The 12,490-nt window shown below is 37.6% G+C and overlaps 1 protein-coding gene across 1 annotated transcript in view; it reads left to right on the forward strand.

Annotated features, from left to right (window-relative positions):
* The window catches only part of Ryr2 (ryanodine receptor 2), a 437,587-nt gene that overhangs the window by 368,316 nt on the left and 56,781 nt on the right, over positions 1–12,490 (forward strand). The window contains exons 84-85 of the mRNA XM_048800411.1: positions 9,492–9,591; positions 10,710–10,789. Coding sequence (XP_048656368.1) covers positions 9,492–9,591; positions 10,710–10,789 — 180 coding nt within the window. The remainder of the gene's footprint in view (positions 1–9,491; positions 9,592–10,709; positions 10,790–12,490) is intronic.

A 12,490-nucleotide genomic window follows, 5' to 3' on the forward strand; every position in this document is an offset into this window, starting at 1 on the left:
CTGTGCTGAATAGAGAAGTTGAGCCCGTTAGTAGTTAAGCTATTGGTGGGAAACATTTTAGTGCAGCCTTTGGCCTCATCCCTCCTGGTGTTTTTATACTAGTCTCACTACTTGATAATGGTCCTGATAAGTGGTACAGCTGGTGAGATTAGAGAGAAGTCTGCTTTTCATTATGTGTTAGTACCTGGAGATTACACACTGTGATTTCAATATTGAATTTGGCATCTCAGTGAAAGAGGAGAGCCAGATGATTATTTCTCTCTTAATATTTTAAATATTTGATCTGGAAAATTTGCAACAAGAAAACAGTTTCATCTAAATTACAAAGATGTTTTTTACTTAAGTATGGATCCTATTAAATTTTCTTTTCATGAGGCTATTTAATAGGAAATTTGATCATAAACATCCAAATAGATAGTACTCGAAATGATTTCAAAAAATGAATTCAGACTCTTACAAAGAATCTAGAAGGAACACATTGTAATGTTTTTTGATTCATTGTTAAATTTGGAGGACTATATTGTTGTTACATCCCAATTCTTGTAAATTTTAAAATCTGAGTACCTGAGGATACTTTCAAATATAGCTTCAATTTGATGGATGTGATGGTTTATGACATCATGGATATAACACTTTCTAGCATATTATGAGCTTAAGCAATAGATGATATTGGGTTCAATATTGACTTGAGAGATTTTTTTTTTTTATCGTGAATTAGGTAGAATTCCTGTGAATTGTTGAGGGATGACATCAACTGAAGGTTTGGTTTTCTAGTTAGCACAAGGTTTATGCCTCCCTAAGAGTGTGCTGATAGTTGCTGAATGAGGAAGGATAGGACAGGACAAGATGAGCAAATTTTTGTTTTGAAGGAAGATTACAGTCTTAGGGAGATCTAAAAGCAGGTCCAACTTGGTGAGTATGGTCAAATTTAGTACCTTTGAAAAACCTCTTATTCAGGAGAGAAGCCTGGGAATGGCCAGCTGTGGAATCTGGTCTTCAAAGTGTCCGGCCAGGCTAAAGACAGTTATTGGGCCAGGTGCGGAGCCTGACCATAGAGAAGGGACTGCCTTTGAATTTAGACAGAATTTGGGGATTTTCACTAATAACAAGTTGTTGCACTGAGCTCCCTATGCCTTGGACAACAACTTCTTATCTATGACTAAGATAAAAAATGTTCTGTTCTTGGCAAAATGCATGCTTTGTGAGCAAGTAATACAAAGGCTGCATGGGGGAAGCAGAGTCAGTCATCTGTGAAGATACTCTTCTCAGAGGTTGAGTATGTGATACCAGAAAACCACCAAAAATGCAACCAGACAATTGGATTAGTACTTTTTTTCTGTAGTGCTGTGGTTGAACCCAGGGCCTATACTCTGTTGCTGAGCTCCAGCCCCAGCCCAGGGACTCATATTTTCTTCGTGCATTTAGTATTCTACAGGCAGTTTATAATGAGCTATCTGGTTGTTTGACATAATTTGTATAGAATCTCATTGTAGGATTTTTCATGTAAGTTGTAAGGAATCTGAAATTGTTAGTTACAATAATTCTTATAACAAATTATATTAAATATGGAAAGAACATAAAGTTTGCAGTAAATGAATTTATCTCTGTAACTGATGAAATATTCCTATTTGCTGTAGTTTCTACTTTTATTCTTTATCTGTATTCAACTAAGATGTTGAGAAGAGGAAAGAAGTAGACACTTTGAGAAGTGTGGTATTGGAAGGAACTTTTCCATTAGGAGTACAGGATTCCTAATTAGGGGCCTGGGGCAGCAGGTATTTTCAGCTCTTTCCTTCTTCCCTGTGTGTTATGTTGACATGATCCTTTTTAAGCCTTTCTGATTCATCTTGATAATCTAGTTTCCTGTTTCCTGTAGAATGTAAATATGATTTTTTAAAGCTATTTATTTTACAACTCTATTGCATATTTAATTATTTGATAGACTTGTGGCTATTTCCAAGTGAGAACCATATAAGGACAGTTAAATCTTATGAAAAGGGAAGGCACATTTTACCATTTACCTGCAGAGTTAATGATTGCAGTAGTGGGCTTTACTTAGCTTTTGAGTTTTTAATGAACCAAAGCAAATAATAACAAAACAACAAATAAATAATGATGGTTTAAGTCAAATATGTTTACTTTTCTGAGTACAATGAGTTTTTTTTTTTTTTCCTTAGCAAGGTCATCAAAGAGCTATACTCTAGGGGACCACCTTTTAAAACCATGAATTCTCAGAGATTTCCTTTTTCTCTTGCCCTTACTAAAAATCCACAGATATAACCTAAAACAAAATCCAGTGAAAGTAGCTCTGTGGAATGTAGAGGCACCATAATGTGGATTTATTATTCACTGTAAGACCTAAGTTACTGACAGGGGAGCTTAGGTGAGTGGGAAAATTGATCATTAACTTTTCTTCTACACCATCTTTTTGAAATATTAGGCAAGTTGCTTCTTCTTGGGCAAATGCCCAATTTCTAGCTCACAAGTATATTTTCTCATGAGTCCCCAGGATCCTATTATTCAGTAGTTCAGATTAAAAATAATTTCTTGTGTCTTAAATTCTAAATATGCCTGTGGCAGAGTTGACATTTTGTAATAAAAACTTGGGACTAGCACATTCTCTCTTGGATGGGCCCCCATTGTAATTCACATGGTTTCACACTTGCAGAAGTGCTCAGACCACTACCTAACTCCTGCTTCAAAGTAAGCACCCTGAAGAATGGGAGAATCAATTTAGGGCCAAAATGTCTGAAGAGTTGATAATACACAGCATTGCTCCAGTGGTAAACAAAGTAAAACTTTTGTCCACTCCAAAGATCCAATTTTGAAGAATTTTATTATAATTCTGAAAGAGTGAATTGGTTGTAAGATGTATTGCTACCTAATAGCCACATAATTTGAACTTTGAATTTAACAAAGAGAACCTTACATGTCTAAAAATTGAATATATGGCTATGAATATAAAATATTAACTAAGTATCCCTTCTGTCAAGAAAATTTACAATTCCTTAGTTCCTATTGCAAAAGCTATATGTATGCAAAACACACACTAATGTGCTACTGTTGAACCATAGAGGAGAGAGGAATAGTGGGGGCTATAATGATGCAATCTGCCGACTTCATTTTTGTGTATGAAGTTGATATTTAAAACAGTAGTCACACATCTTAGCCCAGATTTCCTAGAAAACAAAGACCAAAAGCTAATGTGCTAACACTTCATTGAGATTTTGAGTGTTACAATCCCAGGGAAATAAAAGTGAGGAGGAAAAAAAAAATACAGGAAGCGGGGAGGGCTAACATAAGTGGCTATGCTGTGGTACAGCTGGCTGCTGAGTGGTGTGGCTTGCCCAGAGAGCCCACTGCATCATGGGACAGTGCCTCCTGGTGAGGGAGGAGGCCCTGTCTGGTTGGCCACAGGAGTTCATTTCTTCAGTCTTCCTACTGATATTATCTTGCTCTGCCAGGTGACCCCTGGCCAGCCAGAACCATCTTGGGTATAGCCTGTTAGTGCTCAGTCCCCTTATCCATCAGCAGTGGGTCTCCTCGGTTGTAGTCATGATAACAGCCAGCGGATACTATGTGGTACCAGCCGTCTGGGCCCAGAAGCAAGGCAAGTGGCCAAGAGAGAGGGGTTAGGTGGAAGAAGAGCACTGACCCTGGTACAAGGAAATTCCCAGAAAGCACTGTCCTGTATGTTTTATATGATCATTGAGGCATTTGAGTATATGGATCTAAATAAATGTCAAGCAATATAGAAAACGTTTAAATATGGAATTGTGCATTTTCATTGGGCACAATAATTTGAATTCATATGCTGTTGTGTTTAAAATAATCCCAGTTGAAGCTTTCACTTGGCCAAGTCATGTACCATCAATGGAGCAGCAGAGTCATGAGAGCACATACACCCAAGTGAAAGGTTTATGTTGAATCCTAGCCCCACCACTTAGACGTGTGAGTTTAAGCCTCAACTCCCCTATGAATGGGGCTGATCACAGTATTTTTTAGGGCTGTAAGGAGGATTAATTTAGTTAATATGTATAAGGCACGCATTGCCTATCACATAACAAGCTCTATAAGTATTTGCTGTTATTGATACATTAAATTAATTTCACTTTCCCTTCCAAAAACAAGTCAGGGAATGCCATACAGAAACTTATGCAGTTCATTTAGCAAAGAACTATACATAGTGCAGGAGACCTGGAGTTTCACCTGGGTATTGTATGATCTTCAGTCATTCAAACTCACCTGTTCTGTCTCAGCCTTGTCTTAGAATAAAGAGCTTTTCTCTAGACTCTTGGGATCAAGTCCACTTTTAAACTTTGTCTTACATGCTAATGTGCCTCAGTCCTTACTATTTTTCAGGGCAATTTCACAGTTTTTCTAAATGCATAAATATTGATAAAGGCATGCAAATTTCCATTTTTATCTGATCTCTGGGAAATAAATTCTGTGCTTTTTAGAATAAGAATGTTCAATGAAAGTGTTTCATAGAAAATAATGTGTAATGTCCATACATACATATGTATCTCTACCTGTGTCTAGTTTAGTGAAGTACTACATATTTTATATATATATATGAAAAAGCATAATAAAGTACTTAAGACTCATGAAATCTAACCTTCAGCAATGAAGTTAACAACAAACCCTTTGCTGTAGAATCTTGTCAGTTGGCTGTGGGATGTTAGCATATTTGATTTTCAAGCTTTCTAGGAGCCAACTTGAAATTTTATAAATTTAGCAGTTCATTAATATCAGTAAACTAGTTTTCTTGTTTGGGAGAAACAAAAATTCCTGAAGTTAAAAGCAACAGCATTTTTTTCTCCCCTAAGGACAATGTGTTGTAATGAAAAATGTCCTCAACAGTTCACAGTAATTATTTGAGAGTTTACCCAGTGAAACCCAGCCATCAAGGTGTAGGATAGGCCCAAGGTGCCTGGGGGAATGCCTGGGACACTGGGCAGGGATTTGGGAGCTGTGTTAGGTAATTAGGGTATAGCAGTTTATACAGAGTTGATCTGGGTCACAGTTAATAATTAGTTAATTAGTGTGCATGACCACTTTTGAAAACTGAAAATCACAGACTCTAGAGTACCTGTCATGTCCAAGTCATGACCCCTCTGTGATGAGACTCTCCCTAATCTCTCACTCCCGGATTCAGGAGGCCTCCGGGAACCTGTGTGCTCCGGGACAGTCACTAAAGTCCACATCTTTGGTTTAATGTTTCTTTTGTCTGAGTAGGTTAGTAAAACTTGATCAAAGTTTCTATTCAAACCAGCTTTGCTTTGGTAAATACATCTTTTTTTCTGTCTCTTTCTCCCTGTTTCTTTTTTGTTAAGTAGTGTTGGAAACTATGCTCATCCTATTGAAAAGCGGAACTCTGGAGGGTATTGTAGTATTTCAAACTTCAATGGCAAAGAGAATGAGTAATAGTGTAAGGTGCAGAGAAAACTTTGAGTGAGCCAAAGCCACAATGTGATTATTATTTGTTTGTGTTAGTATAATTCTAAAGACGGTGGCTTTGACTATGCACTGAGAGCAAACTAAATAAACTTTGATAATGTTCTGGTTTTGTAGCTTTTCAAACTCAAAGATAGCATTTGTAATATTTTAAATATTGTGATCACAAGCTATGTGACATCACTTTTTTTTTTCTGTCACTCAGGTTTCCCTGAACAACTGTTATGTGCAGGGAACTATATGAGGGGAATAGTAAACAGGGTTTGCATACTGTATGTAGTTACCACAAATAAAATCTAAGGCTGTGTCCTCACAAATCTTTTCTTCTAAGAAACTCCATATACGTTGTTCAGTTCTTTAAAAATTTTAGGAACCATTCATTATTTAAGTTTTACTCCTCAGTTTGTTTTCCCATAACTCTGGGTCAATTCTACATAAGCATGGCTAATCTGTAGTTTCGGAAGCTAGAAACAGAACAACACTGAGGTAGAGAATGGACCTATCGGCTAAGGTTTTGTCTTTGCTTCGTCTTGAGTTGGCCACCTTCTGTTGTAAATCAAGTTATTAGAACCATTTCTCCTCTTTTGACTTTGTTTCCCTGGTTATCCAATTAGATCTTCTATATTTCAGCCTTTTTTTCCCCTAGTGATATTGAAATTCCACATCATCTGTAGTATTCAGTATGTCAAGTAGGAGTGCTGAAGTTGAATTATAACAATTCTAAATCATGGGAGATATCTTCTAAGAGTTCAGTTTCTGGAATTTTCTGTTTTCTTAGACTAGCGTTTGCTCCCACATGCAGTTTAGAGAGAAACACACAATGAAGACCTTATTGACATTTTAGAAATACAAAGAAAAGCAGCAAAGCAGCTGGGCCCTTTGGTGAAACCCTGGACTGTGGATTTTATGGCCTCAGCCTGTGATATGTGTCCAGGCTGCCCACATGTCCATGCAACCTGGAGAGAATCCTTCAGAAATTATGAATTTCTTTGCTATCATCATGCTGCTCCACTTAAAATAACTTCCTGTCTCCATTTTGGGGTTATACTACTTTCTCCATCAAGGAGCCAGGGACAATTGTAATTTATACTTGTTGTTTCGATATTTTTTCTCATGTAAGGCAATTTGTTGCAGAACCAATATATTTTGTTCTTCAAGCCGGTGTACATTTCCCCCATAAAGTGTTAAAGTTCTTGGCACAATGGAAGAATTTAGCCATTTTATTACAAACTTCAGTGACACACAAAGAAATGATGAGGTCAAGTACTTCCATTCAGTGCAGGCAGGTGACTTGATCATGGGTCTGACTTACCACTGCATTTGACCTTCAAAAGACTGATGCCAATCATATTAGGATGAAAGCTGCTGATTACTGGTTGCTCTCGGCAATTAGAACTTATTGCCTGAAAGAAAATCCAAATCACAGAGCTGCTCTTATTTTTCTCGAACTTTCTTTCTAATGTAGGAATAATTTAAAGACTAATCTGCAGGTTGAAGGCAACATAGTGTTTATCTAAGACCCTTATGCAGATGAAATAGAACCTGGGCTGAGGGAGGGAACCCTGTTTTTAACAAGGTGTTTTCAAGATTCAATTTTACTGAGTAACATACTTCCAAAAGATCTATCTCCAGTTTGCTTAGAAAGCTAATGTGCCAAAAATTTGAAGGGCAAAAAATAATTACTTTTCATCAATTTTACTGTTGGAAATCTTTCTGGTTGTTTCTCAAGTTCTGTTTGTGTTGTTATTATTGTGGTGGTGGTAGAATTTCCCAGTGAAAAAAAATTAAATTATATGCCAAGAAGCAGTTCTGAAAGGACAGAGCACAGGATGGAAAGAGATCATGCTGCACATTTCTGAAGAAAGCCTCCAGCTCAGCCCAGCAAAGGGGAAATCCAAGGTTGCCCTGATCCCAGTCCATGAAGCACAGCTTCCTCTTGTTTTTGAACCAGGATTTCTTTCTTTTTTTCTAAAATCATCTCCCCACAAATACTTATTACTTTTAAAATTGAGATGCCAGCTAATAAAAAAGAGAAGTGTTCTTTGTCCAGGGAGTTAATTTTGGAAGCAGGTAGTTCGATATTCTGTCAGTTTCTTGATCCTCCTGAGGCTACAGGTGATTCCAGTTACCAAGAGGCTGCCAGGACCTTGGATCTACTGTGCAAATTATTCTGGCAGATTTTGGAACCAGTCTACCCACTTTTGGAGTGCAAATGGCAAATATTGTTTTTTCCTCAAGAACTGTGGCCTGCTGCTGTCTTGTGTCTTGGAGGTTTCCTGATGACTGTGGCCCTGTGTTCCAGTGGGTCAGTAGAAGAGCAGCTCTTCCTGACTCCCTGGCCTCTTTAGCTGTGTGAAGATGTCAGGGTAGATCCCTAAGCTAATAATTCCTTACCATTTTCTTACTGCACAACTCTTTCACAAAAGGAGTTAGTTAGGATGTAAGCAAAAGTTCCATTCTTTGTTCTGACAAAGGGAAGAAAGTAAAAGATTGTTGGGTCTAAAAGGAAGAATGGGGTGTTGCTCACCGATTCTAAACAACCCCTGAAGTGCACCTGGGAGGGTCTTCTTTCAGTTTTTCTGAAACTGTGTTGTAATGACAGTATGGTTCTGTGTGTCTGTGTGGTTTTGTTTTCGTTTTGTTTCTGACTTCACAGGAAGAGGTTTAAACATGAAGGCAAACCTTTTAGATGTTAGCATGGCTACATATGAAGCAAAGCTGCCTCTTTTTTTTTCTTTTCTCTGCTTCCATTTAGGCCTATCACATAATTTAAGAAAAAATAAAAATTTAACCACAGGAGCTTTAACTATAGTGTGAAAAAAAACCCTGATCAATTTTGTTTTCGCAGCACGATATTATCAAAGATTTAAGAAACAAATTTGCCAGCCTCGGCGAGAACTCTCTGGTAACAGCATAAATGTCTGTGTTGGTTGCTTTTGGTTTAAAGGTTTCTTTTTTTCATTTGTTTGAGCCCATTTCTTTTACCCCTCCTTTTAGTTTATTTCTCATATTCTGTAACTAGCAAGCCTTCATTTTTTAAACCTCTTCCATCTTCCAGTGTCTATTTTCCGTACTTTGGATGGAAAGTTTACGGCAGCAAAGCTGTCTCTCTGGCCACCTCTGCTGCAGCTCCTACTGCTCTTAGGTCATATATGTTTTGGCCGCTGTGTTTATGGACATGATACTAATTGACCGTTTCATGTCCCATTGACTAAGCTTCTCTACCACGCCATTTGATGGACGCGCTGTCAAAGGGCTCTATGCAACTTTGATTCTGCAACTTATACTGCTTAGTTCCGTCTCAATTCTCCAGCGAACTGGATCGCTCAAGTGAATGATCATACCAGTCTTGAACTTGCTGTGCCTTTATATTTTATTCTTATCTCCTTCTTTATGTTTGCAGTGGTAGCTTAAGTGGAAAAGAACCAACTCCAGCCATTGCTCTGGCGACACCATGCAGTATCGTTTGTAACCACCAGAGAATACAAAATATAAAGGCACATGGCTTCTCTTATTCTTTGAGGGTGACTGGGGAGAACTGTACCATAAGTCCACTACTTGGTTGAAGCCTACCTTTTTATCTATATCAGCTTTCAATTTTGCTTAAACTCTAAGACGTCTTAGTTAATGTCTTCCTGTGATTCAGTGATAACTTGCAACTCGCTGAGCAGTATCAAGTTATGGCCATGACTGGGGAGATTATTAAAAACCTGATCAACTTATGCACAGATGTACAAATCGGAAAGTGCAAGTTTCAATGATGAAGCACAAAACCGTGATACAGGCTTTGGACTAAGCAAACAATTAAAATTGAGAAAAATCCATCCGGATGAACCAGTACCAAAAGTATATCGAGAAAAATATAAAGGGAAAAAATGAGAGATGAATATGTGATGATCTGTTTAATGACATTGTTGGTGTTGAAATGGTCCATAATGTTGTCATAGAGCCCATACATGAAGAGATGACTAAAATATAGAAAGCAGCCATGCTTACTGACAGTCACAACATAAATGGTTGGGGTTTGTGTTCAGGAAAAGGAGATGGAAAAGCAGAAGCTGCTCTACCAGCAAGCCAGGCTGCATGACCGGGGGGCCGCAGAGATGGTGCTGCAGACCATCAGTGCCAGCAAAGGTGAGGTCACTCCCCGTCCCTTGGAGCCAGCCTCCTGGCTCCTGGTGCTCCCTCCCTGGGTTCTTGGTTCGTGACCAGCGGCTGTATCTTTAGCTACCAGCTCATATTTATAGAGTCTAGTGGATTGTTTTCGTCTTACTAGAAAGACTTACTTTATGTATGTTCTTCAACTTTTGTGTGGTACAATTAAGCTCTAGCAGAGTGACATTATAAATCAGACATTTTAAAGCTTTTCTGTATATCCAAAGAGTAGCTATGTTAGCATCACAGGCCATGTAGTGCTCTGTCAGCAGGAAAGCTGACCCTGAACAAGTGAACAGTGTGGATGTTTCAATAAAACTTTGTTTATACAGCAGGTAGCAAGCTCTGCATGGGCCTCGGGCTATAGTGTCCTGACCCTCAAAATGTTTGGACATTTTTAATGAGTGATTTTTAACTGTTAAAGTACCATTGTCTATCTCAGTAGCCACCATTTCAAGGCGACTTTCCCTGCATTAGCAGTATCCTATTTGTGAAAACTTTGTAACGAAATGGAAAAGTAATGTTGTTATAGTCTGGCATTAAGTGCCCCTAAATGATGGAAATCATTTTTATTTCTAAGAAGAGGTGAATAATGTAAAAATAAAATGTAATATACTAAATGATAAACAACTAGATGGATTTTAAAATTTTGTCATTATCTGAAAACTTAAATTGAGAATAGTCATTATTTTAATAAAGACAGACTTTAGACATATTATAGGTGATAAATGAAAATAATGAAAGTTCTAATAGAATATTGTTGGAGAAAAATTTTTCTTAATGTTAAAATCAACAAGTTAAGACTTTATTTTAATACACATGGTTGGTTTTGAGGCTTAATAATTTCAGCTCTCAGTATTTCAAAATCTATTGTTTCTTCCTATGTTTTCATGTTTCAGTTCTTAAATATACCACACAGAATTTATAAGAAATATTGATGGCAAAATATGCATTATTATAATTTTGGTGTTTTTGGTACGTAAGTTACATAGGTTTGTCATAGGTAATAATAATATTAAAAAGAGTACCTTTTGAGGTAGACTAGGTCAACACATCTTTGGAAAAATATAAGGAGTGCTGCTTTTTATATTTTAAAGGTGAAACTGGACCCATGGTGGCTGCTACTTTGAAACTTGGAATTGCTATTTTAAATGGTGGGAACTCTACAGTACAGCAGGTGAGGTCTTTGAGTAATTTACATAATGTGGTTTTCAAACAGACCACATATGGAAAGAGCTATTGTAAAATTTCTCATTTCTTATGTAAAATATGTCTCTAATTTACTGCAATACCCAAGAGAGAACATAGAAAGGAAAAAGTAATTATATGATAGTCTTACAAACTCAAACATAGAATGGTATGAGAGTATCTGAAACATCAATCTAAATGTGACCTTCTCCCATGCCCATTGAGTTCTTGCTTTGAGGCATGAATCACTCTCTGGCCATCATATCTGACTGGATATGTGTTTGTAGAACCTGGCATGGGTAATCAGCTTGTTCTGTTTCCTTGGTACATGACTACATAAGTTTTGTTTTGTTTTGTTTTAAGGAAAAGTAAATAAAGCTGAACTAATCTCTCCAAAATACATTTCAAAAATATTTTTCTTTGCCTTATGTTTTACTTTAAAAGACATTCCTTATATAGTGTAAGTATTTTCAGAAATCCTTGGCTCCAAGGGGAGACTGGAGACCCTGGGATGCATTTGCTTATTATCAATACAGATCTTTCTGTAGAACTTCAAGTGCATATTCCATAACCTCCCTTTGATCTTCTAAGCCACATTCCTTTGTCTTAAAAAAAAAATCGTCAATCTGTTTCATTTTCCCCAGTATTTTTCCTAGACTAGTATGCTATGTGTTTTTGCCTGTCTTTGTGTGTAGTATACACATATATGTGTACACATACATACATTTTACATGCATGGATATTCTTTTGTACATGTGTATATATGCATCCATATAGTGTGTATGTGTATTCTGTACACAGTTAGTTTATGTTGTTTTTATCAATATTTCTGAAAAATATCACTACCACTGTTTTGGCTGCTTTGAGCTTGTGTAGAACAGCACTGACAGTAGGAATTATCCTCTTCTATTAAAGACTGGGAGAAAAGCAATTTCTTTATTTCCTTAAGACCTTTGGGTCTGCCTTCTGGTGTCCTATATGTAAAGAGACTCCTTAACTTGCCAGGGATTATGTCCAATAAATTCAGTATAAGTCAAAAACATCACTTGCTCCACCGTCCTGCAGAGCTCAGCAGCACAGCATGCTGCAGGGGATTGTGCTCCTGGGACCTGGGCTGATGGAGTTGCCACTTGCTGCCACCACCAGCAGGAGAGTATTGTCTTGCACATTGCTAGCCCAGAAAGATCAAAATCCAAAATTCCAAGTATGCATATACCTGTAGCACCATCACAAAGTTGAAAAATCCTAGGTTGAACCAGCATGAGTTGGGGTCATCTGTACATTTTATTTGAAATCTCCACCATGTTTTATCCATATCAAAAATAGCTCTTTGTGACATTTATGTTTAGCCAAGATATTAATCATAGATTCTGGTCATCAATCCAAAAACACAGGAGAAAAGCTGAATAGTCCAGTAGTTTCTGCCATAAGTTGGGTGAGAGAGGGCAGTAGTGGAAGCTGGATTCCTGGCTATTTCATGAGCAGGTAAGAGTCACAACTCAGCTCTGAGAGTTGTTCAGGGAACCCCTGTTGCTGGATATAGCCACCTGGACCTACTTGCTGGTTTCCTTACACTAAGTGTCTGAGTCTCAAATACTAAGCGAGACAGGAAAAAGATTTGCCAGTACTAGTTCCCCAATATTTATGTGTTTGTGTGTGGGAACAATGCCCTGATCCCCATCCTCCGCAT

This window comes from Marmota marmota, unplaced genomic scaffold (genome assembly GCF_001458135.2).
Source record: "Marmota marmota marmota unplaced genomic scaffold, marMar, whole genome shotgun sequence".
In the NCBI taxonomy this organism is placed as follows: Eukaryota; Metazoa; Chordata; class Mammalia; order Rodentia; family Sciuridae; genus Marmota; species Marmota marmota.